The 26,843-nt window shown below is 48.0% G+C and overlaps 1 protein-coding gene across 1 annotated transcript in view; it reads right to left on the reverse strand.

The window, feature by feature from the left end:
* The window catches only part of nbeal1 (neurobeachin-like 1), a 69,923-nt gene that overhangs the window by 30,573 nt on the left and 12,507 nt on the right, over positions 1 to 26,843 (reverse strand). Inside the window, 21 exon segments of the mRNA XM_064970077.1 lie at positions 984 to 1,117; positions 1,192 to 1,378; positions 1,649 to 1,738; positions 1,876 to 1,961; positions 2,535 to 2,841; positions 2,960 to 3,079; positions 3,227 to 3,359; positions 3,908 to 4,482; positions 4,823 to 4,921; positions 5,022 to 5,105; positions 8,837 to 8,926; positions 9,282 to 9,388; positions 9,735 to 9,882; positions 10,527 to 10,718; positions 14,624 to 14,709; positions 18,086 to 18,202; positions 20,691 to 20,814; positions 21,507 to 21,588; positions 25,818 to 25,864; positions 25,866 to 25,931; positions 25,934 to 25,982. Coding sequence (XP_064826149.1) covers positions 984 to 1,117; positions 1,192 to 1,378; positions 1,649 to 1,738; positions 1,876 to 1,961; positions 2,535 to 2,841; positions 2,960 to 3,079; positions 3,227 to 3,359; positions 3,908 to 4,482; positions 4,823 to 4,921; positions 5,022 to 5,105; positions 8,837 to 8,926; positions 9,282 to 9,388; positions 9,735 to 9,882; positions 10,527 to 10,718; positions 14,624 to 14,709; positions 18,086 to 18,202; positions 20,691 to 20,814; positions 21,507 to 21,588; positions 25,818 to 25,864; positions 25,866 to 25,931; positions 25,934 to 25,982 — 2,923 coding nt within the window.

Here is a 26,843-nt window from a genome sequence, read left to right on the forward strand (position 1 = left end):
CCAACGGGACATTAAATACTGTATTATCTTATGTTTCACCGAGTCGTGGCTAAACGACGACACGGATAATATTCAGTTGGCTGGGTTTTCCTTGTATCGGCAGGACAGAACAGCTCTCATATTCCAGTCTGTGCTGCAAAACAGTCCTGTAGCGTAGCATCCGCGTCATCAGCTCTAGTAAGATGAGGGGTGGGGGTGTGTCTACTTGTCAATAACAGCTGGTGTTCAATGTCTAATATTAAGGAGGTCTTGAGGCATTGCTCGCCTGAGGTAGAATACTTAATGATAAACTGTAGACCACACCATCTACCAAGAGAGTTTATCTATATTTTTAGTAGCAGTCCATTTACCACCACAAACTGATGCTGGCACTAAGACCACACTCACAGAGCTGTATAAGGCCTTAAGCAAACAAGAAAATACTCATCCTAGTGGGCGGGACTTTAATGCAGGCAAACTTAAATCCTTGTTACCTCATTTCTACCAGCATGTCACAAAACACTATAGACCACCTTTACTCCACACACCGAGACGCATACAAAAGCTCCCCCTCGCCCTCTAGTTGGCACATCTGATCATAATTCTTACAAGCAAAAACTAAAGCAGGAAGTACCAGTGACTTGCTGAATACGGAAGTGGCCAGATGACACGAATGCTACGCTACAGGGCTGTTTTGCTAGCACAGACTGGAATATGTTTCAGGATTCATCCAATGGCATTGAGAGTATACCACCTGTCACCAGCTTCATCAATAAGTGCATCGACAACGCCCCCCCCCCACAGTGACCGTACGTACAGTGAGGGAACAAAGTATTTGATCCCCTGCTGATTTTGTACGTTTTTTTTTTTTTACACTGCTGCTACTCACTGTTTATTATCTATGCATAGTCACTTTACTACCATCTACATGAACGAAGAGAACGAACGAGCGAGAGGGAGAGAGAGACAGGCAGACAAAGAAAGCGTTAACAGAGTGTCTAAACCTTCTGCATCAGTCCCCCCAGCGTGGCTACTCCATGGGAGTGCAGCAGGCTCTCCTGGTTGATGGGGTGACGCTGCAGGAAGTGCTTCAGCACCAGCAGGAACGTGGCAACCAGGTTCTTCTCCAGACGCGCCTCTGAAACACACAGTCAGCTCAGTAACTGTAATGCTTGTATTATCACCTAAAGCTGTTTTGTGTTGGGGACTCACCCGAGGACCTGTTGGAGGGCAGGATGACCCAGTCCCCGTCCCCAGGGGAGGTGGCCGCGTCAGGGGTGGGGCTGATGAACTCTGACCCCGTGGGGTCGGCAGCGGTGTGGTTCTCAGGGGTCAGCAGGGTGAGTTGCTCCAGGATGGGGAAGAGGACAGGTAGACCTCCCACGCAGTTGATCATATCCTGAACACAGGAGTGTGAAACAGAAAGGGGGAAATTAACCAGAGGCTGAATCAGAAAGGGGAAATAATCAGAGACAGCATGTAATATAATTTTGCCCTGTAACCATCCCCCAAAACAACACCCTATTGCCTGGCCGGGATTGGAACCAGCAATCTTGCAGCTGCTGATTGACTCATGTAACCTCTACACTACATACCACCACCCATCAACCATCCAATCAAATATTCAACAATAAAATGAGGAGAATATGTTGTCTTTGCTAAATCGTACCTTGATGTCCCAGTTGACAACCTTGTTCCCAGTCAGACGCCCATGGAGGAGGTTGGGGGACAGGTCCAAACAGATGGGGTTCCGACAAGCCTGTAGGAACCAGGAGACATATTTCCTTGTTACACCGCCTGTCACAACTGACAAGTCCTTAACATCCATGACTGTAATAATAAAGCATGGGCGTGGAGTAATGAGGTAAATGATTGACAGTAGCCTCGTCCAATCACCTTGGGGGAGTAGTGCAGCAGAAGTTTAGTTGTGAGGTCACCGAGCTCCGCCTCCTGGGTCTTGAAAGGAGAAATGCAGTTTGGCCCTGAGAAGAGAAGGAAACCAACCAAAGATAAGATAACATGACTATAACCCTGTCCCTGGCCGTGCTCTAATGCTCATGAAACGCATCCTTCCTTCCTTCCTTTGAAGAAATCGCTGTTCTGACAACATCTGATTGACGAGACTCCAACAGAAATGAAGAGGCGTGAAAAATATGGTGGAAACTTTCTCCGCCAACGCTCACATTCATCGAATGCCTGTAAAAGCATGAAGAGGAGTCAACGGGTGCACACTTCAGGGAGAGAATCAATGGAGAGAGTCCATAGGCTTCAATAATCCAATCCCGGTCAGATTATCGGGATATCGAGATTATCTCAAGGAAGGGAGGAAGGAACGTTCAGGGATGCATTTTAAAATAGTTCTATGGGAGAAACCCAACTGCATTTCCCTGATTCCTTGCGTCCTCTGTCGTCGCCTCCTCCTCAAAACCCATTGGATGAGAACATCAGAGGTCCCTCCCTTCTGACCTTTTCATCCAGTAGGTTGAAACAGAGGCCAGAAGAGAGGATGCGAGGAATCAAGGAAACGCTATTTAGATTCTCCCCATCTCTCTCACCGAGGCTGCAGAGGGCCTTGACGTGGTTGGGCTGCAGTGCTTCGTGGAACACCATGACGTTACCCAGTTGGCCCTGCAGGGAGGTGGGGCTGCCCCACTCGCTGTCCTGCGTCCCCGCAGAGATCAACTTGGTGACCGACTCAGGCTTGCCCCCCAGGAGGCTCCCCCAGCCCTGGGACGACAGGATGCCCCCCAGGGAGGAGCGGGCGGAAGGGGGCGCCCCGGAGAAGGGGGGGTCTGGGATTTGGGAGGGGGGTGGCGTGGTGGTCCGATGGCCCGCTGAGCCGATGCCGCAGGAGGTGAAAGGCTGAGGGGCAAAAACACAGTCAGGGAACTGAATATGAGCTCACGGGAAAAAACATACACACAATTGTATATAAACAACACGCGCGCGCACACACAATGTAATTCATGGTAACTCTCACCTCTGTCATGGTTGGGTACTTGAGTGGTGCTGACAGTTTCTGCTGTCCATCTACATAGATGTAAACTAGACTCTGTCCAAATGGCCTCTTCCCCGGTACATGGACTATACCTATACTGTGCTGTGGGCAGAACACACACAGGACTCAATTTCCCACAATTCACCCTGTCGGCAGCCAGCCATACAGACCATGGAGATATATCCATTCTAGGGGTCTATGTTTAATTCCATGACACAATCAAGCCTACAGAAAAGTGATGTCACTCACCCAGAGTGAGTCACAGAAAGAGTAGTCTGGTAGCATCACTGTCATGTACTCCTTCTTGGTGCACACGGCAACCACCAGTACCCCTGCTGAACTGATGAAGGCCTCCAAGCCCGTTCCTCCCGGGGTGAAGAAACTACAGAGGAACAGACAACAGAGCACGTTACACACTCTTAACCTGTCTCTCCCCATCCTCCTGTCTCTCCCTCCCTCGACTACCATCTCTACCTCATCCACCTCCATCCATCCATCCCTCCCTCGACCACCATCTCTACCTCAACCACCTCCTCCATCCATCCCTCCCTCGACCACCATCTCTACCTCATCCACCTCCATCCATCCATCCATCCCTCCCTCGACCACCATCTCTACCTCATCCACCTCCATCCATCCATCCCTCCCTCGACCACCATCTCTACCTCATCCACCTCCCTCCATCCATCCATCCCTCTACCATCCCTCCCTCGACCACCATCTCTACCTCATCCACCTCCCTCCATCCATCCCTCCCTCGACCACCATCTCTACCTCATCCACCTCCCTCCATCCATCCATCCTTCTACCATCCCTCCCTCGACCACCATCTCTACCTCATCCACCTCCCTCCCTCCCTCCATCCATCCATCCATCTCCCTAGATCACTCAACCCTCCGTCTCGCTCACCCTCCTCCCTCCGTCTCTCACCTGTACAGCTGCTTCCTCTTGTCCCCCTTGCCGGGCAGTCCCTGCTGGTCCTGGTCCAATGAGAGCCAGGCCAGGAAGCTGAAGGCGGGGCCCGGCCAGCGCATCACCATTGGCACGGCGATGCCAGCCATGCTGGGCGACAGATCAAAGTACTGCATGGCGCTCTCCAGACCCTGCTTCCGCACCATGCCCAGGACCGCCCTCAACACCGGGCCCACGTACGGGTGAGCCTGCCCGGGCTCCAGCGGCCTCAGAAGCCTGAGTAACTGGAGGAGCTCACCGCCGCTCAGCGACTGGCTCCCCAGCGACCCTAGCAAACTGACAAGGCTTTCTGCGCACGCCCGGTGCAGGCGAGCGTGGTGCCCAAGGGTGGCGAGGAGCCGCACGGCCATGGCGGCGTTGACGCAGGTGGCGCGCGTCTGTCGGTTGATGCAGCAGAGGCGGCGCAGCCAGTCGGCAGTGAACACCTGCAGCTCAGCAGAGTCCATCTCTGGGAGCCACTGGATGAGGAGGAGCAGGGGCTCCACGTTACTGATGCCCAGGATGCCCACCGAGCTGTGTTCACCCTCCACAGCCTGAGAGGGAGGGGAGGGCGGGGAAGGAGAGAGGGACAGTGGGCAGACATGACACATAGCGGGTAAGTGCACAGATATACAGGGGGTTTAATGTCCCAAATGCAACCATATTATCCATGTAGAGTGATGCTCCTGTGACTATGAGCCAAAAGACAATATGCCCGTAATCAGTGTATAGATAGTAAGAAGGCTTGTTATTGCATTTTGTTTTTAGGTCTTAAATTAAAAAAGCAATATGCCTTGTGTTACAGTGGCATTAAAAGTTAGTGTAAAATCTACTATGGGAAATAGGTTGTACTTTAATATGAGAAGAACTCCAGTGACAGAGGGAATCCCTCACCATATTCATCAGTTCCTTCAGCAGGTGTCTGGAGGGCTGGCCCAGGGAGACCAGAACCTCAAACAGGTGAGTGTAGCCAATCCGCTCCTTGAACACCTCCTGTAGGGGCGGGACTAAACTGTTAGCAATACTGTTTGTGTGGATCAATCTATATATATATGGATATGTTGGAAGGGTTTTGTGTGTGTGTGTGGTTCACCTTTGCAGCAGGTGACTTGTGCATCACCGTCGTCAGGGCTTTGATGGTTGCCACGGCGAGAGAGTCCAGTCGCCCTTGAAACACCTGAGACGATATCAGACCTGTCAATCTTTCTCCTGAGCCAATCCCCATTTCCTTAACCTCTCAGGGGGGTGTGTGCAGTATTGTACGTGAGTGAAACTAGCCCCTTTATATCCCTGCCTTCATGCAAACAAAATGAATGATTAAGGTTTTTATGACTTATCAAATCATAATTGAATGATCATCATTCTCCGATTATAACATTGACATCATGCTTAATGATATCTCACTCCACTCGCAGGAATAAAAGGAGGCTGTTGGTGTGTGTGTGTGTGTGTGTGTGTGTGTGTGTGTGTGTGTGTGTGTGTGTGTGTGTGTGTAAATCACTGCAGAGGTTTAGTGTCTGATTATCCGTGGACAGATGCTGCAGTGTAAGTGCTCATTGCTCTTATAGCTCTTGATATAAAGAGAAAACAGACACGTCAGGCCTTTCTGCTCCAGACAACACCAGGAAAAATGGACTTTTCCCGTCAAGAGTCATTGTCTCACTAATATCATAGTACTCTCTGGAGCAGGAAGCTCTGAGGGCTCACCAAAACACAATATTTGAAGAATATATATTCCTCTCTCCTTCACACAGAGGAACACCAACACACACGGAGGAGGAACGCTTCCTCCCGTCGACAGACACACTGGCTCAAAGTAGCCTCACACACACCCACACACATCCTCTGTCCAGCTCTGCCCTTCTCCAAATCGTTCTTTTCTCTCCCTTTAACGGAGTGTACAACATTCAGTGTGTCTCGGACCGGCTGGAGAGGATCTGTCCGTGGTGAAAGAAAATAAACAGAAAATAAAACCCACAGAAATATATATCTCAGACAGATGTTCAGACCACCTCGGCCATGGACGTCAATCAAGACACGAGCCACGGTCTCCATGGTAACACGAGACAGATGAGGTGACAGCATTCCATTTGGAAACCCACATGACGCCAGCAGAGAAAACCAACAGGGAGGGAGGGAGGGAGGGGAAGATGTCATAAGGGAGGAAACAGAAGAGGGTAGAAGAATGACACGAGGAAAAGGAAGATGAATGAATGATGGGTAGCAACAAGAGAGAACAAGAGACCACTCCACGACAGGACAACTAGCTGATTAGTTCTTCTCATTGTACTGTAGCTTCGCTCTGTAAACCAACAGTCTACTCTAAGTCTTTACTGCGTCATGGGGGTTTTAATGCGTCATGGTGGTTTTAATGCGTGCAGACAGTTATTTGATGTTTCACATAAACTCAGCAACGAAAAAAAAGAAACGTCCCCTTTTCAGGACCCTGTCTTTCGAAGATAATTCGTAAAAATCCCAATAACTTCAAAGATCTTCATTGTAAAGGGTTTAAACATTGTTTCCCTATGCTTGTTCAATGAACCATAAACAATTAATGAACATGCACCTGTGGAACGGTCGTTAAGACACTAACAGCTTACAGACGGTAGGCAATTAAGGTCACAGTTATGAAAACTTAGGACACTAAAGAGGCCTTTCTACTGACTCTGAAAAACACCAAAAGAAAGATGCCTAGGGTCCCAGCTCATCTGAGTGAACATGTCTTAGGCATGCTGCAAGGAGGCATGAGGACTGCAGATGTGGCCAGGGCAATAAATTGCAATGTCTGTACTGTGAGACACCTAAGACAGCTCTACAGGGAGACAGAACGGACAGCTGACCGTCCTCGCAGTGGCAGACCACATGTAACAACACCTGCACAGGATTGGTACATCCAAACATCACACCTGCGGGACAGGTACAGGATGGCAACAACAACTGCCCGAGTTACACCAGGAACGCACAATCCCTCCATCAGTGCTCAGACTATCCGCAATAGGCTGCGAGAGGCTGGACTGAGGGCTTGTAGGCCTGTTGTAAGGCAGGTTCTCACCAGACATCACTAGCAACAACATCGCCTACGGGCACAAACCCATCGTCGCTGGACCCGACAGGACTGGCAAAAAGTGCTCTTCACTGACGAGTCACGGTTTTGTCTCACCAGGGGTGGCTGGTCGGATTTGCATTTATCGAAGGAATGAGTGTTACACAGAGGCCTGTACTCTGGAGCAGGATCGATTTGGAGGTGGAGGGTCCAGGGATGGGAAGACATCCTCCTCCCTCATGTGGTACCCTTCCTGCAGGCTCATCCTGACATGACCCTGCAGCATGACAATGCCACCAGCCATACTGCTCATTCTGTGTGTGATTTCCTGCAAGACAAGGCCAGCGAAGAGTGCAGATCTCAATCCCATTGAGCACGTCTGGGACCTGTTGGATCAGAGGGTGAGGGCTAGGGCCATTCCCTCCAGAAATGCCCAGGAACTTGCAGGTGCCTTGGTGGAAGTGTGGGGTAACATCTCACAGAAAGAACTGGCAAATCTGGTGCAGTCCATGAGGAGGAGATTCCACTGCAGTACTTAATGCAGCTGGTGGCCACACCAGATACTGACTGTAACTTTTGATTTTGACCCCCCTTTGTTCAGGGACACATTATTCAATTTATGTTAGTCACATGTCTGTGGAACTTGTTCAGTTTGTGTCTCAGTTGTTTAATCTTGTTATGTTCATACAAATATTTACACATGTTGAGTTTGCTGAAAATAAACGCAGTTGACAGTGAGAGAACGTTTCTTTTTTTGTTGAGTTAACAACAAAAAGGTGCAGTGAAATGTGTTGTTTTACAGGGTCAGCCATAGTAGTAAGGCACCCCTGGAGCAAACTAGGGTTAAGTACGTTCCTCAAGGACACAGACAGATTTTCACCTTCACGGGTCGAGTATTCGAACCACCAACCTTTCATTGTGTGTGTGTGTGTGTGTGTGTGTGTGTGTGTGTGTGTGTGTGTGTGTGTCTCAGGTTGGGTAATAAAACAAAACATGTCTGTGGACTGTAAGGATAATGGATGAATAAAGTATTTCCTCTTCATTCATTCATTCCGCAGCTGACCTATAGGAGAGGAGACAGCATAGGTCTGACTGTGGTCAGGTTGCTAGGTAACCATGGGTGGCCATTACACAGAGTCGGAGTATCGGATTACAGGTGCTCAAACTCTGCCTGACTACAAAGGAATACTTTGTAGAGTGTGTGAAATCACCTGGCCGCATGATAACCAGACCAACAGGTGAGTGTCTGCCTACAGATGATTCACTACAGGTGACTAAAGCACACTACAGACCAAGAGACACACTACAGACCACTGTATGTCAAGAGAACACTGCAAAACTACATTAAAGGGTACCAGTGAGTGTTTGTGAGTGCAGGGGAGGCCAGGTGAATAACACTGAACAGGGGGGGGCGGTTTGACCACACACTGCAGGTGATGTTGTTGCCTTTTGGAGATCGGGCTACATTCTATAAAAGTTACTTTGAAGTAATTTCAGACAAATGTTACTGTAAAGACTGCTTAATTGATTGAAGTACAGCTTGACAGACTGCTTGATTGATTGAATGACAGATTGACAGCTTAATTTATTGGCAGTTTGATAGACATCTTAATTGATTGATTGCTTGATTGAGTAACTGCTTAATTTAGTAACTGCTTAATTTATTGAATGAGAGCTTGAGAGACAGCTTAATTTATTGATTGACTGCTTGATTGAGTGACTGCTTAATTGATTGATTGATTGATTGATTGATTGATTCTGACGACAGGGCAGCACAGATGTACATCTTGTCATGGAGTGGCCATCTTGACGGGGATGGCGGTGACGATAGCATGAGTGACGGTGGTGACAGGGTGGCAGTATACCTGGGTGTCACTCTCTCCTGTCACTGTCAGTAACCTGTTGGTGAAATCTTTCTGGTCCTTCTCTGCTGTCGTGCACCTAGCATTAACCAGCTGCAGAGTTGAACCAACAACAGGACGTGGTGGGGGGGGGGGGGGGCAGGGTGAGGGAGAGAGAAAAGAGTGGTGGATGGGGGTCAGAAGGTAAAGGTTGTGACTTACAGAGGGGCTGGGTGGGGGGGTTAGTGGTACCTAAGTGCTCCAGCACTAAGTGGGGAGGTAAAGTCATAACATGCACAGTGAGCCTGTATTGAATGGCTCACACACAGTGTAAGGTAACACTATGCTTCCTGGACAGGGTTGCCTTGATACGCTGAGGAAAAACACACACAGTAAACAGTAGGCTAAGACGCGCCCCCCCAATCCTCATGTTCAACGTCCTTTGTGCCAGGGCTGAGCGAGACCATACCTTGCTGTTCTGTAGGAGGCGTGTCAGGTGCTCGAAGCAGTTGCTGTTGAGGAAGATGGCCTGCAGGACGGGACGGTCCGAACACAGGAACATATCCCTGATAGTGTCTGGAGGTCACAGACACAGGAGAAGAAGGGGAATGGGATATGAGAGAGCGATAAGGGGAAAGAGAGGAGGAGAGAGAGAGAGCCTTCATAAACTATTTATAAAAGGCCTCTCTCTAAGTGCTTCATAAATCATGGAAATCAGAAGTCAGGTGACAGTGGTCAACACTCAACCTATACTAGGTGCTAGTGGTAATGGAAGTAGTTCAGTAAACCACACTGGTATAAAGAGTAACCTTGTCTGAGACGTAAAGACTTGCGTTAGTTTCCTGAGCTAATGCCTAGGCTTTAGCTCAGTGGGCTATTGCAGCTTTGTGGCGTACATGACAATCCGGGTTCGGTCACTCACCTAGCATGTGCACCTGCAGCGCTACGAAGCGGCTCTCCCAGTGGCGGCCCAGCACCTTATGACCTTTGACCCCTTGCTGCACGGCCGCTGCCGCCGGATCAGAGTTGAGCAGTTTGAAGTAGTTCTCCAGCACCGAGCCGATCTCCACCTGTATGAATGAAGGAATGTTATTTTATTACATTTCAAATAAGCTACATTAGCAAATCGATTCAGCCAATTGAAATCGACAATATACACATTATTTATAAAATCTGAAGATAAAAACATTATAAAGTCAACCGTCTGGCTCTTGTCAGAACAACACCCTCTTCCCTAAATAGTGTGAGTATAAATGACGTTGTCTGAAGAGATAGCATCGACTCTAACTTTATCTTGGTTTGTGCTGGTGACTGTGACCTCCTCAGACCAATTGGCAGTACTCCCAGAACATTGTTCTGGGAACCAAAAAGAGTATCCCAGTTTCAAGGTCTCAGTTTGGAAAGAAGAAGCCTCGTCAGTCACATGCAGAAACCAACGTTAATAATGAATAATGTAAATCATGCTTTATGACTTGTTTGTATAGCAGTACATACACACACACACACACACACGCACACACTACTGGTCACTCTAAAAGCACTGACCTGCTTTTAGAGTGACCAATATGAAATTGTATTCTATTACTATCATGAATGATTAGATTTTTTTAACTAGGATTTGTGAAAGTTCCTAAACTATTGTTAACTGCAATTTATTGATCTGGGAAAAGAAAAGCAATCTATGTTAAAAAAAAATATATATAATTCTAGTGACCTGGCGTTGGTCTGAGCTGCTGGCCAGGAGGGAGTGGACCACCTCCCTCAGACAGCCCAGGGTGAGCAGGGACTTCCGGTCTGGAGCCTCACTGTCCCAGTCCTCCCCGTCCATGTCTCCCCCCTCATAGTCCCCCAGCACACGCAGCAGAACCTCCATGGTGGCTGGGGAGATGGCTAGTAGAGCATTACGCTGTGGAGGGAGGGAGGGAGCCTTCATAAACGCTTTCTACGACCTCTACATGCTTCAGAAAGCATTCACAAGCAGATGTCCTGCTACAGTTTAAAGGGTGGTTATATACCACTAAATGTCCTGCTACAGTTTAAAGGGTGGTTATATACCACTAAATGTCCTGCTACAGTTTAAAGGATGGTATATACCACTAAATGTCCTGCTACAGTTTAAAGGATGGTTATATACCACTAAATGTCCTGCTACAGTTTAAAGGATGGTTATATACCACTAAATGTCCTGCTACAGTTTAAAGGGTGGTATATACCACTAAATGTCCTGCTCCAGGTTAAAGGATGGTATATACCACTAAATGTCCTAATACAGTTTAAAGGATGGTATATACCACTAAATGTCCTGCTACAGTTTAAAGGATGGTATATACCACTAAATGTCCTGCTACAGTTTAAAGGGTGGTATATACCACAGTGTAAATGAGGACCATTGCGTGCTCTACAGTTTAAAGGATGGTATATACCACAGTGTAAATGAGGACCATTGCGTGCTCTACAGTTTAAAGGGTGGTATATACCACAGTGTAAATGAGGACCATTGCGTGCTCTACAGTTTAAAGGATGGTATATACCACAGTGTAAATGAGGACCATTGCGTGCTCTACAGTTTAAAGGATGGTATATACCACAGTGTAAATGAGGACCATTGGGTGGTATATACCACAGTGTAAATGAGGACCATTGCGTGCTCTACAGTTTAAAGGGTGGTATTTACCACAGTGTAAATGAGGACCATTGCGTGCTCTACAGTTTAAAGGATGGTATATACCACAGTGTAAATGAGGACCATTGCGTGCTGCTACAGTGCATTCGGAAAGTATTCAGAACCTTTGAATTTGACACATTGTTCCGTTACCGCCTAATTCTAAAATTGATTCAAATAGTTTTTTTACCCCCTCATCAATCTACACACAAAACCACATAATGACAAAGTAAAAACAGGTTTAGAAATGTTTGCAAATTTACTTCAAATAAAAAACAGATTTATCACATTTATGTAAGTATTCAGACCCTTTACTCAGTACTTTGTTGAAGCAACCTTAGGCAGCGATTACAGACTCAAATTTTTTGGGGCAGTGGTCTCCCACACTTTGAATAGTCTTGTACCCCTTCAAACATTCAACCTCCAGCTGCGTACCCCCTCTAGCTCTAGCACCAGGGTCAGCGCACTCTCAAATATTGTTTTCTGCCATCATTGTAAGCCTGTCACACACACACACACTATACAATACATTTATTAAACATAAGAATGAGTGTGAGTTTTTGTCACAACCCGGCTCGTGGGAAGTGACAAAGAGCTCTTATAGGACCAGGGCACAAATAATAATAATCATCAATAATTTAGCTCTTTATTTAACCATCTTACATATAAAACCTTATTTAATCATAAAAAAATGTGAATAACTCACCACAGGTTAATGAGAAGGGTGTGCTTGAAAGGATGCACATAACTCTGCAATGTGGTATTAGAGAGAGTCTCAGTCATATATCATTTTCCACACACAGTCTGTGCCTGTATTTAGTTTCATGCTAGTGAAGTCTGACAATCCACTCTCACATACACGACCATTCAAAAGTTTGGGGTCACTTAAAAATGTCCTCGTTTTTGAAAGTACATTTTTTGTCCATTAAAATAACATCAAATTGGTCAGAAATACCGTGTAGACATTGTTAATGTGGTAAATGAGTATTGTAGCTGGAAACGGATGATTTTTAATGGAATATCTACATAGGCGTACAGAGGCCCATTATCAGCAACCATCACTCCTGTGTTCCAATGGCACGTTGTGTTAGCTAATCCAATTTGATCATTTTAAAAGGCTAACTGATCATTAGAAAACCTTTTGCAATTATGTTAGCACAGCTGAAAACTGTTGTCCTGATTAAAGAAGCAATAAAACTGGCCTTCTTTAAACTAGTTGAGTATCTGGAGCATCAGCATTTGTGGGTTTGAAACAAAGACCTTTCTTCTGAAACTTGTCAGTCTATTCTTGTTCTGAGAAGTGAAGGCTATTCCATGCAAGAAATTGCCAAGAAACTGAAGATCTCGTACAACGCTGTGTACTACTCCCTTCACAGAACAGCGTAAACTGGCCCTAACCAGAATAGAAAGAGTGGGAGGCCCCAGTGCACAACTGAGCAAGAGGACAAGTACATTAGTGTCTAGTTGAGAAACAGACACCTCACAAGTCCTCAACTGGCAGCTTCATTAAATAGCACCCGCAAAACACCAGTCTCAACGTCAACAGTGAAGAGGCGACTCTGGGATGCTGGTGGTTCCAAACTTCTTCCATTTAAGAATGATGGAGGCCACTGTGTTCTTTAGGACCTTCAATGCTGCAGAAATGTTTTGGTACCCTTCCCCACATAAGTGCCTCGACACAATCCTGTCTCGGAACTCTACGGACAATTGCTTCAAACTCATGGCTTGGTTTTTGCTCTGACTTGCACTGTCAACTCTGGGACCTTATATAGACAGGTGTGTGCCTTTCCAAATCATGTCCAATCAATTGAATTTACCACAGGTGGACTCCAATCAAGTTGTAGAAACATCTCAAGGATGATCAATTGAAAGAGGATGCACCTGAGCTCAATCTCGAGTCTCATTGCAAAGGTTCTGAATAGTTATGTAAATAACGTATTTGTTTATATTTTTAATTATATTTCTTTAAAAAAACAACGTTTTCACTGTCATTGTGGGGAATTGTATAGATTGATGAGGAAATTGTTGTATTTATCCATTTTCACATGACTTTATATGCTGGGATGGTGTAGGGTCACATGACTTTATATGCTGTGATGGTGTAGGGTCACATGACTTTATATGCTGTGATGGTGTTGGGTCACATGACTTTATATGCTGGGATAGTGTTGTCATTGGTCACCATAGTGTAGGGTGTAGGGGATAGTGTAGGGTGTAGTATAGGGGATGGTGTAGTGTAGTGTGGTGTAAATAGTGTAGGGTGTACTCCAGTGTTAATGTGTAGGGTAATTATTTAGCCTCTCGCGCCTATTATTTAAACTCCCTACATTTGTGTACATAGGGTGTTAGACTGGGATAGTGTAGGGTGTTTTTGTCGCAGCTTTGGGATAGTTGTAGGTTAACTGGTTATAAAAATAAAGTGTTCTCATGTGGCAAACATGACTTTATATGGGGATGTGTAGGGTGACTTTAGGGGATGTGTAGGGTCACATGACTTTATATGCTGGGATAGTGTAGGGTCAAATGTGTGTAGGGTGTGTGGGGATAGTGTAGGGTGTGACTTTATATGGGGATGGTGTAGGGTGTACATGAGTGTAGGGTGTGTAGGGTCACATGACTTTATATGTGTAGGGTGTAGGGGATAGTGACTAGGGGATGGTGTAGGGGATAGTGTAGGGGTATGCTGTGAGTGTAGGGTGTAGGGGATATGCTGTATGGTGTAGGGTCACATGACTTTAGTGTAGATGGTGTAGTAGTGTAGTGTAGTGGTCACATGACTTTAGGTGTAGGGGATAGTGTAGGGTGTAGTGTAGGGTGTAGTGTGTAGGGTGTAGTGTAGGTAGTGTGTAGGGTGTAGTGTAGGGTGTAGTGTAGGGTGTAGTGTAGGGTGTAGGGGATAGTGTAGGGTGTAGTAGTGTAGGGGTAGGGGATAGTGTAGGGTGTAGTGTAGGGTGTAGGGGATAGTGTAGGGTGTAGTGTAGTGTAGGGGATAGTGTAGGGTGTAGTGTAGGGTGTAGTGTAGGGTGTAGTGTAGGGTGTAGTGTAGGGGATAGTGTAGGGTGTAGTGTAGGGTGTAGTGTAGGGTGTAGTGTAGGGTGTAGGGGATAGTGTAGGGTGTAGGGTGTAAAAGAGTGCATCTTGATTCTCACCTGTCCCCCTGCCACAATGGCTCCAAACAGGTGTAACAGACAGCATTTCAGACTGTCCTTAAGGTGTTCACTCTCCTGGAAGCACTCTGAAACACACAACAGTCAGTGGATATGGAACACTGTGGCTGTTTTGTTAACTATGCAAATATAACACCCACAACATGAGGCCAGTCTGGTCTGGTGCTGAGAGAACGGCCTCTTGAATAGCTCCATCTCAGTCTGGTCTGGTGCTGAGAGAACGGCCTCTTGAATGGCTCCATCTCAGTCTGGTCTGCTGCTGAGAGAACGGCCTCTTGAATAGCTCCATCTCAGTCTGGTCTGCTGCTGAGAGAACGGCCTCTTGAATAGCTCCATCTCAGTCTGGTCTGGTGCTGAGAGAACGGCCTCTTGAATGGCTCCATCTCAGTCTGGTCTGCTGCTGAGAGAACGGCCTCTTGAATGGCTCCATCTCAGTCTGGTCTGGTGCTCTTGAATGGCTCCATCTCAGTCTGGTCTGCTGCTGAGAGAACGGCCTCTTGAATGGCTCCATCTCAGTCTGGTCTGCTGCTGAGAGAACGGCCTCTTGAATGGCTCCATCTCAGTCTGGTCTGGTGCTGAGAGAACGGCCTCTTGAATAGCTCCATCTCAGTCTGAATAGTCCATCTCAGTCTGGTCTGCTGCTGAGAGAACGGCCTCTTGAATAGCTCCATCTCAGTCTGGTCTGCTGCTGAGAGAACGGCCTCTTGAATAGCTCCATCTCAGTCTGGTCTGGTGCTGAGAGAACGGCCTCTTGAATAGCTCCATCTCAGTCTGGTCTGGTGCTGAGAACGGCCTCTTGAATGGCTCCATCTCAGTCTGGTCTGGTGCTGAAGAACGCCTCTTGAATGGCTCCATCTCAGTCTGGTCTGGTGCTGAGAGAACGGCCTCTTGAATGGCTCCATCTCAGTCTGGTCTGCTGCTGAGAGAACGGCCTCTTGAATGGCTCCATCTCAGTCTGGTCTGGTGCTGAGAGAACGGCCTCCATCTCATCTCAGTCTGGTCTGCTGCTGAGAGAACGGCCTCTTGAATGGCTCCATCTCAGTCTGGTCTGCTGCTGAGAGAACGGCCTCTTGAATGGCTCCATCTCAGTCTGGTCTGGTGCTGAGAGAACGGCCTCTTGAATGGCTCCATCTCAGTCTGGTCTGGTGCTGAGAGAACGGCCTCTTGAATGGCTCCATCTCAGTCTGGTCTGCTGCTGAGAGAACTCTTGAATGGCTCCATCTCAGTCTGGTCTGGTGCTGAGAACGGCCTCTTGAACGGCTGCCTGTCTCGCTCATACAAACAGTACATTCATTCACTCACATGCACACAGTCGCACACGCATCACACACACCGTGACATGCACACACACATGCCCACAGACACACAGTCTCTATCATGTTCCCTTGGGGCCAGTCTTTTCAGTCATACAGTAACTCATCTGTCAACACATCCCAGTGAGCAGCAGCAGCAGCATGGCCTCCCAGGTCAGCACCGTTCCCTCTACAGGCCAACCCCAGACAGAAGCAAACCAATCCCAGAGGGATAAAGCTAGGTCAGAACCAATGATCCCAGACAAGACAGATGGTCCCGTCCCCCCCCCCCACACACACACACACTCGTCGTCGTCCCACACACACACACCTCGTCCCCCACACACACACACACCCCCGTCCCCCCACACACACCCCGTCCCCCACACACACAAACACCTCGTCCCCCACACACACACCCCGTCCCCCACACACACACACACCTCGTCACCCTCCCCATTTCTTCCACACACTATTCCTCACTCTACTGTACCAGTCATATCCTCTCGGAGCCTCCCACACTTTACACACACACACGGGCATGCGCTAACACACACACGGGCATGCGCTAACACACACGCGTGCGCGCACACTGTGGCAGGTTGCTGGAGTGGCCTTGAGGCGACTGGCTGGAGCTGAAGAGTTCTCTCTGTGGTGTTGACAGAAACCACAGACACAAAGAGAGGCTGTTTGTTCCAAGATGGCCGCTGTCGCCAGAGGCCCAGACAGCCACCGTTCACTATCAGGCTGATCTGGACAGCCTGGCAAATAGACTAAGGAGAGGACACAAAGACTGGATTCATCTGGGATAGAGTGAGAGGACTGAAAGAGTCAGAGGTATGAGGAAGAATAGAGTGAGGAAGGAAAGACAGCGTGGAACTCTGAGGGGAGGCTGTTCCTAAGCTGGGAGAGGAAAGAGAGTGGAGCTCAGAGGGAGGCTGTTCCTAAGCTGGGAGAGGAAAGAGAGTGGAGCTCTGAGGGGAGGCTGTTCCTAAGCTGGGAGAGGAAAGAGAGTGGAGCTCTGAGGGGAGGCTGTTCCTAAGCTGGGAGAGGAAAGAGAGTGGAGCTCTGAGGGGAGGCTGTTCCTAAGCTGGGAGAGGAAAGAGAGTGGAGCTCTGAGGGAGGCTGTTCCTAAGCTGGGAGAGGAAAGAGAGTGGAGCTCTGAGGGGAGGCTGTTCCTAAGCTGGGAGAGGAAAGAGAGTGGAGCTCTGAGGGGAGGCTGTTCCTAAGCTGGGAGAGGAAAGAGAGTGGAGCTCTGAGGGGAGGCTGTTCCTAAGCTGGGAGAGGAAAGAGAGTGGAGCTCTGAGGGGAGGCTGTTCCTAAGCTGGGAGAGGAAAGAGAGTGGAGCTCTGAGGGGAGGCTGTTCCTAAGCTGGGAGAGGAAAGAGAGTGGAGCTCTGAGGGGAGGCTGTTCCTAAGCTGGGAGAGGAAAGAGAGTGGAGCTCTGAGGGGAGGCTGTTCCTAAGCTGGGAGAGGAAAGAGAGTGGAGCTCTGAGGGGAGGCTGTTCCTAAGCTGGGAGAGGAAAGAGAGTGGAGTTTTCTCTGAGGGGAGGCTGTTCCTAAGCTGGGAGAGGAAAGAGAGTGGAGCTCTGAGGGGAGGCTGTTCCTAAGCTGGGAGAGGAAAGAGAGTGGAGCTCTGAGGGGAGGCTGTTCCTAAGCTGGGAGAGGAAAGAGAGTGGAGCTCTGAGGGGAGGCTGTTCCTAAGCTGGGAGAGGAAAGAGAGTGGAGCTCTGAGGGAAAGAGAGTGGCTGTTCCTAAGCTGGGAGAGGAAAGAGAGTGGAGCTCTGAGGGAGGCTGTTCCTAAGCTGGGAGAGGAAAGAGAGTGGAGCTCTGAGGGGAGGCTGTTCCTAAGCTGGGAGAGGAAAGAGAGTGGAGCTCTGAGGGGAGGCTGTTCCTAAGCTGGGAGAGGAAAGAGAGTGGAGCTCTGAGGGGAGGCTGTTCCTAAGCTGGGAGAGGAAAGAGAGTGGAGCTCTGAGGGGAGGCTGTTCCTAAGCTGGGAGAGGAAAGAGAGGAGCTGGAGCTCCTGAGGGTATCTGGTGCTTCTGAGTTCCGGTTTCCTAAGCTGGGAGAGGAAAGAGAGTGGAGCTCTGAGGGGAGGCTGTTCCTAACTGGGAGAGGAAAGAGAGGCTTCCTCATTCAGAATGACGGCTCACTGAACGACCCCGCTAAGAGGATAACTGATGGGGAGGAGCTGCTGGCTGTTCCTAAGCTGGGAGAGGGCAAAGACCCCCTGTCCAAACTCTGTCTGGTGTCTGTGAGCAGGAACACTGCTGAGGGTTTAGCACAGGATTAGAACCAACACTGTTCCATTCAGGTAAACCAGAGCTCCAGGGGATTGCAGTGTTTTCAGAAGTTCCAGAGGCCAGATCCTAAGAGCGTTGTATCTGGTGCTTCAGTACCCACGAGAGGGGGTTAGGCTGTTCCTAGTACCCAGCTGGGAGAGTGAAAAGATGAGTGGAGCTCTGATTAATGGTATCAAACTGTTCCCATTCCAGACATAAGCTGGGAGAGGAACTAGAGTTCCAGCTCTTATTATGAGGCGTTCCCCTTACTGTGGATCTACTACAGTTCCAGCTCTTATTATGAGTCGTTCCCCTTACTGTGGATCTACTACAGTTCCATCTATTATTATGAGGCGTCCTCCCATCTTAGCTGTGGATCTACTACAGTTCCATCTATTATGAGTCGTTTTCCCTTACTGTGGATCTACTACAGTTCCATCTATTATTATGAGCTTCCTCATTCACTACTGTTAATGACTACACAGTTCCATCTATTATTATGAGTCGACCCCCTTACTGTGGATCTACTACAGTTCCATCTATTATGGACAAACTACAGTTCCATCCGTCCTCCCCTTACTGTGGATCTACTACAGCTTGAAAAAGAAATCAAACTCACAGTAGAAGAATGAGTCAAACCATCTCCACGGTGAGAGGATCTGCTTTGTGTTTCTGTCTGCTATTCTCCACTGTACTCCGCTGGTCCCTGGAGATCTACTACAGTTCAAAACACACGGTGTCAGAAAAGTTCCATCTATTATTATGACCCCCCCTTACTGTCCAAACTCTGTTCCATCTATTATTATGAGCAGTCCTCACTGCTGTGGAGGGTTTACTACAGTTCCATCTATTATCTACTACAGTTCCACGTCCTCACTTACTTGGATCTACTACAGTTCCATCTATTATTATGAGTCACCTCCCCTTGGACTGTGGAAAAACTATAGTTCCATACTAATTATGGTAAACCAAGCCGAGCTTACTGTGAAGAAACTACAACATTCAAGCCATCTATTACGATGAGTGTTTTCCCCTTACTGTGGATCTACTACAGTTCCATCTATTATTATGACCATCCCCTTACTGTGGATCTACTAAGTTCCATCTATTATTATGATCGCCACTGTGGATCTACTACAGTTCCATTATTATTATGAGTGCTTCCTCCTACCCACTGTGGTTATCTACTACCCTTCCTCCAGTACCCAGAGCCCTTACACCCCTTACTGTGGATCTACTACAGTTCCATCTATTATTATGAGTCGTCCTCCCCTTACTGTGGATCTACTACAGTTCCATCTATGATGGCTGGAATTATGGAATGGTCAAACACGTGGATCTCCATTCACTCCATTCTGTGGATCTACTACAGTTCCATCTATTATTATGAGTCGTCCTCCCCTTACTGTGGATCTACTACAGTTCCATCTATTATTATGAGTCTCTACTACAGTCCTCCCCTTACTGTGGATCTACTACAGTTCCATCTATTATTATGAGTCGTCCTCCCCTTACTGTGGATCTACTACAGTTCCATCTATTATTATGAGTCATCCTCCCTTACTGTGGATCTACTACAGTTCCATCTATTATTATGAGGATCATCCTCCTCCCCTTACTGTGGATCTACTACAGTTCCATCTATTATTATGAGTCATCCTCCCCTTACTGTCCTCCCCTTACTGTGGATCTACTACAGTTCCATCTATTATTATGAGTCTATTATTACTACAGTCTAGTCCTGTACTATCTACAGACCATCTATTATTATGAGTCGTCCTCCCCTTACTGGCTCAACCAATCACACTGTGGATCTACTACAGTTCCAATAAGTTAATAAGGATCCATCGCACCATCTATGATAAGATCAAGCTCACCTTATGATAAGTTAAGAAGGTCCATCCATGATAAGTTAAGGTCACCCGATCCATGATAAGTTAAGAAGGTCACCCGATCCATGATAAGTTAAGAAGGTCACCCGATCCATGATAAGTTAAGAAGGTCACCCGATCCATGATAAGTTAAGAAGGTCACCCGATCCATGGTAAGTTAAGAAGGTCACCCGATCTATGATAAGTTAAGGTCACCCGATCTATGTTAAGTTAAGGTCACCCGATCTATGTTCAGTTAAGGTCCCCCGATCTATGTTCAGTTAAGGTCCCCCGATCTATGTTAAGTTAAGAAGGTCACACAATCTATGATAAGTTAAGAATGTCACACGATCTATGATAAGTTAAGAAGGTCACACGATCTATGATAAGTTAAGGTCAATCAGGTACTGGAAAAGATCAAATAGATGGACTAAGTGGACTGGCTGGGGTCACATCAGGAGATGTTTGGGGAACATTGTTCACTGTCTGCTCCAGAGCTTTCTTGACAAATAAATGTCAATCTCATTGTGACTTCCCTGGTTAAATAAAGAATAATAAATCAAATAAACAAACTCTGCTAGAGTTAGCGACTTAGTGTATCCCGCAGGTGCGATGTCTCCAGTTCCGGTAGGGGTCGTACAGGCTCTCGCAGAAGGCCAGAGAGTGGCGGACAAACTCCTCGGCCTGAGTCTGGTCCACCATCTCCTTCTCCTTGGTCTTACTCTTCAGCTGTAGGAGAGAGCATGGTGAGGCTAGAAGACACACACACAGGAATGTGTAATCTCACGGGAATGTACCTACTTAATCATTGTGACATGCTAAAAAACAAACTTAATCATTGTGACATGCTAAAAAACAAACTTAATCATTGTGACATGCTAAAAAAATAAACTTAATCATTGTGACATGCTAAAAAAAGGAAACAGAGTCAGGAAGGCGATGATAGGGGGAGAGGAGGGTGGATAAAGGGGGAGAAGAGAAAGGAAGAGGGGATAAAGTGGGAGAAGAGGGTGGATAAAGTGAGAGAAGAGGGTGGATAAAGTGAGAGAAGAGGGTGGATAAAGTGAGGAGAAGAGGGTGGATAAAGTGGGAGAAGAGGGTGGATAAAGGGGGAGAAGAGGGTGGATAAAGGGGGAGAAGAGGGTGGATAAAGGGGGAGAAGGGGTGGAGAAGAGGGTGGATAAAGGGGAGAGGAGGGTGGATAAAGGGGGAGAAGAGGGTGGATAAAGGGGGAGAAGAGGGTGGATAAAGGGGGAGAAGAGGGTGGATAAAGGGGGAGAAGAGGGTGGATAAAGGCGGAGAAGAGGGTGGATAAAGGGGGAGAAGAGGGTGGAAAAAGTGAGAGAAGAGGGTGGATAAAGGGGGAGAGGAGGGTGGAGAAAGGGGGAGAGGAGGGTTGAGAAAGGGGAGAGGAATCAGACCTGCTGGATGTAGAGCGTTGTCATGGTAATGACATGGTTGATGTAGGAGCAGGTGCCAATCTCCTCCACATTGGACAGGTTCCTGCAGAGAGAGAAAGTTATAGCCTGTTAAAGTAGTGACAGGTTCCAACACACAGACACAGAGAGACCGATCCATGAGAGAGAGTCATGTCTGTTATAGTAGGGACAGGTTCCAACAGAGAGAGTCATGTCTGTTATAGTAGGGACAGGTTCCAACAGAGAGAGTCATGTCTGTTATAGTAGGGACAGGTTCCAACAGAGAGAGAGTCATGTCATAGACACAGAGAGACATGTCTGTTATAGTAGACATGAACAGAGAGAGTCATGTCTGTTATAGTAGGGACAGGTTCCAACAGAGAGAGTCATGTCTGTTATAGTAGGGACAGGTTCCAACAGAGAGAGTCATGTCTGTTATAGTAGGGACAGGTTCCAACAGTCATGTCTGTTATAGTAGGGACAGGTTCCAACAGAGAGAGTCATGTCTGTTATAGTAGGGACAGGTTCCAACAGAGAGACATGTCTGTTATAGTAGAGGACAGGTTCCAACAGAGAGAGTCATGTCTGTTATAGTAGGGACAGGTTCCAACAGAGAGTCATGTCTGTTATAGTAGGGACAGGTTCCAACAGAGAGTCATGTCTGTTATAGTAGGGACAGGTTCCAACAGAGAGAGTCATGTCTGTTATAGTAGGGACAGGTTCCAACAGAGAGAGAGTCATGTCTGTTATAGTAGGGACAGGTTCCAACAGAGAGTCATGTCTGTTATAGTAGGGACAGGTTCCAACAGAGAGAGTCATGTCTGTTATAGTAGGGACAGGTTCCAACAGAGAGTCATGTCTGTTATAGTAGGGACAGGTTCCAACAGAGAGAGTCATGTCTGTTATAGTAGGGACAGGTTCCAACAGAGAGTCATGTCTGTTATAGTAGGGACAGGTTCCAACAGAGAGTCATGTCTGTTATAGTAGGGACAGGTTCCAACAGAGAGTCATGTCTGTTATAGTAGGGACAGGTTCCAACAGAGAGTCATGTCTGTTATAGTAGGGACAGGTTCCAATAGAGAGAGTCATGTCTGTTATAGTAGGGACAGGTTCCAACAGAGAGTCATGTCTGTTATAGTAGGGACAGGTTCCAACAGAGAGAGAGTCATGTCTGTTATAGTAGGGACAGGTTCCAACAGAGAGTCATGTCTGTTATAGTAGGGACAGGTTCCAACAGAGAGAGTCATGTCTGTTATAGTAGGGACAGGTTCCAACAGAGAGTCATGTCTGTTATAGTAGGGACAGGTTCCAACAGAGAGAGTCATGTCTGTTATAGTAGGGACAGGTTCCAACAGAGAGAGTCATGTCTGTTATAGTAGGGACAGGTTCCAACAGAGAGTCATGTCTGTTATAGTAGGGACAGGTTCCAACAGAGAGTCATGTCTGTTATAGTAGGGACAGGTTCCAACAGAGAGTCATGTCTGTTATAGTAGGGACAGGTTCCAACAGAGAGAGAGTCATGTCTGTTATAGTAGGGACAGGTTCCAACAGAGAGTCATGTCTGTTATAGTAGGGACAGGTTCCAACAGAGAGTCATGTCTGTTATAGTAGGGACAGGTTCCAACAGAGAGTCATGTCTGTTATAGTAGGGACAGGTTCCAACAGAGAGTCATGTCTGTTATAGTAGGGACAGGTTCCAACAGAGAGTCATGTCTGTTATAGTAGGGACAGGTTCCAACAGAGAGTCATGTCTGTTATAGTAGGGACAGGTTCCAACAGAGAGAGTCATGTCTGTTATAGTAGGGACAGGTTCCAACAGAGAGAGTCATGTCTGTTATAGTAGGGACAGGTTCCAACAGAGAGTCATGTCTGTTATAGTAGGGACAGGTTCCAACAGAGAGTCATGTCTGTTATAGTAGGGACAGGTTCCAACAGAGAGTCATGTCTGTTATAGTAGGGACAGGTTCCAACAGAGAGAGAGTCATGTCTGTTATAGTAGTGACAGGTTCCAACAGAGAGAGTCATGTCTGTTATAGTAGGGACAGGTAACAACAGAGAGAGTCATGTCTGTTATAGTAGGGACAGGTTCCAACAGAGAGTCATGTCTGTTATAGTAGGGACAGGTTCCAACAGAGAGTCATGTCTGTTATACAGGTAACAGGACATGTCTGTTATAGTAGGTTCCAACAGAGAGTCATGTCTGTTATAGTAGGGACAGGTTCCAACAGAGAGTCATGTCTGTTAGTAGGGACAGAGAGAGTCATGTCTGTTATAGTAGGACAGGTTCCAACAGAGGTCACTGTTAGAGACCGTAGGACATGTTCCAGAGAGAGAGTCATGTCTGTTATAGTAGGACAGGTTCCAACACACAGTACAGAGTAGGTGGACAGAGAGGAGAGTCATGTCTGTTTTAGTAGGGACAGGTTCCAACAGAGAGTCATGTCTGTTATAGTAGGGACAGGTTCCAACAGAGGAGAGTCATGTCTGTTATAGTAGGGACAGGTTCCAACCACAGACACTAGGACAAAGAGGAGAGGAGGTCATGTCTGTTATAGTAGGACAGGTTCCACAGGTTCCAAAGAGAGAGTCATGTCTGTTATAGTAGGGACAGGTTCCAACAGAGAGTCATGTCTGTTATAGTAGGGACAGGTTCCAACAGGGAGTCATGTCTGTTATAGTAGGGACAGGTTCCAACAGACTAGGTCTGGTTAGGGGACAGGAACAGGAGGAGAAAACTAAACATGTCTGTTTTAGTAGGGACCAGTTACTAGTGGGACAGGTTCCAACAGAGAGTCTATGTCTGTTATAGTGGAGGGACAGGTTCCAACAGGGTCATGTCTGTTATAGTGGGACAGGTTCCAACAGAGAGATGTCTGTTATAGTGGACAGGTTCCAACAGAGAGTCATGTCTGTTATAGTAGGACCGGTTCCAACAGAGGTCATGTCTGTTATAGTAGGAGGGTTCCAACAGAGGAGTCATGTCTATAGTAGGGACAGGTTCCAACAGAGAGTCATGTCTGTTAAGGACAGGTTCCAACAGAGGGCATGAATAGTAGGACAGGTTCAACAGAGAGTCATGTCTGTTATAGTAGGAGGGTAACAACAGGAGAGTCATGTCTGTTACTAGGGACAGGTTCCACCAGAGTCATGTCTGTTATAGTGGACAGGTTCCAACAGAGAGTCATGTCTGTTATAGTAGGACAGGTTCCAACTAGAGTCATGTCTGTTGTAGGTAGGAGGGAGGGACCAGAATAGCCAGGACATTACAATTAGAGGTCTAGGTAGGTGGAGGGAGGGGTTTTTGACTACTGGACCGGTACCACAAGGTTCTTTCTACTATAAAAAAAAAAAGAGGGAATAGATGGTAAGACTACTGGACCGGTACAACCAGGTCTAGGTAGGTGGAGGGAGGGAGGGGCCAGATTACTGGACCATGATGACTGTACAACCAGGTCTAGGTAGGTGGAGGGAGGGAGGGCCAGACTACTGGACCAGGTTTACAACCAGGTCTAGGTAGGTGGAGGGAGGGGCCAGACTACTGGACCGGGTACAGAGGTCTAGGTAAATGGAGGGACTGACTACTGGACCAGAACAACCAGGTCTAGGTAGGTGGAGGGAGGGGCCAGACTACTGGACCAGAACAACCAGGTCTAGGTAGGTGGAGGGAGGGGCCAGACTACTGGACCGGTACAACCAGGTCTAGGTAGGTGGAGGGAGGGGCCAGACTACTGGACCGGTACAACCAGGTCTACGTAGGTGGAGGGAGGGGCCAGACTACTGGACCGGTACAACTAGGTCTAGGTAGGTGGAGGGAGGGGCCAGACTACTGGACCGGTACCACTAGGTCTAGGTAGGTGGAGGGAGGGGCCAGACTACTGGACCGGTACCACTAGGTCTAGGTAGGTGGAGGGAGGGGCCAGACTACTGGACCGGTACAACCAGGTCTAGGTAGGTGGAGGGAGGGGCCAGACTACTGGACCGGTACCACTAGGTCTAGGTAGGTGGAGGGAGGGGCCACTGGACCGGTACCACTAGGTCTAGGTAGGTGGAGGGAGGGGCCAGACTACTGGACCGGTACCACTAGGTCTAGGTAGGTGGAGGGAGGGGCCAGACTACTGGACCGGTACCACTAGGTCTAGGTAGGTGGAGGGAGGGGCCAGACTACTGGACCGGTACCAGACTACTGGACCGGTACAACTAGGTCTAGGTGGAGGGAGGGGCCAGACTACTGGACCGTACAACTAGGTCTAGGTAGGTGGAGGGAGGGGCCAGACTACTGGACTTCTGGTCCACTACAGAAACACCAGGACCAACCTGCAGATGACGATGAGGAATTTGACCAGCAGGAGGGCCAGGTTCTGCAGACTCCTGCTCCAGCCCGTCCGAGGCCTTCTGGACACACTGGAGCAGCTGGTGCCGCAACACCTGGGCAGGATGTTGTCTGGCAACAGGGTCATCACTGGAGGCACCTCCTCCAACCTGGGGAGGGAGAGAGAGAAAGGGACCAGTGAAATAAGGGGAACACCAAAACATGCGCAACTCTCACCTGCGTGTCACACACATCTGCACAAATACTATGCAAGCAAGCGCACACACCCTGCCAGGCGTTTCTACCAGGCCCTAAAAGTTGCCAAAGACTCCAGTCACCCAAATCACACTGTTCTCTCTGCTACCGCACGGCAAGCGGTACTGGTGCACCAAGCTCACACACACACACACACACACACACACACACACACACACACACACAAATAAATCCACCCAAACTTCTAAGGCCTTCAGGTACATCACACACATTTACACACATCTACCTAAGCAACACACCATGATAACCTTTACACTAGTATTTGCTGATAGATTAATGTTATGAAACCATCCACTGTACAGCTAACAGTGAACCTAACTGTCTCTGTCCCTCTCTGTAGACAGGGGTCATCAGAGAGGAATGGGCCTGTCTCTGTCCCCCTCTGTAGACAGAGGTCATCAGAGAGGAATGGGCCTGTCTCTGTCCCTCTCTGTAGACAGAGGTCATCAGAGAGGAATGGGCCTGTCTCTGTCCCTCTCTGTAGACAGAGGTCATCAGAGAGGAATGGGCCTGTCTCTGTCCCCCTCTGTAGACAGGGGTCATCAGAGAGGAATGGGCCTGTCTCTGTCCCCCTCTGTAGACAGGGGTCATCAGAGAGGAATGGGCCTGTCTCTGTCCCCCTCTGTAGACAGAGGTCATCAGAGAGGAAGGGGCCTGTCTCTGTCCCCCTCTGTAGACAGGGGTCATCAGAGAGGAATGGGCCTGTCTCTGTCCCCCTCTGTAGACAGGTCATCAGAGAGGAATGGGCCTGTCTC

This window comes from Oncorhynchus masou, chromosome 7, assembly GCF_036934945.1.
Source record: "Oncorhynchus masou masou isolate Uvic2021 chromosome 7, UVic_Omas_1.1, whole genome shotgun sequence".
In the NCBI taxonomy this organism is placed as follows: Eukaryota; Metazoa; Chordata; class Actinopteri; order Salmoniformes; family Salmonidae; genus Oncorhynchus; species Oncorhynchus masou.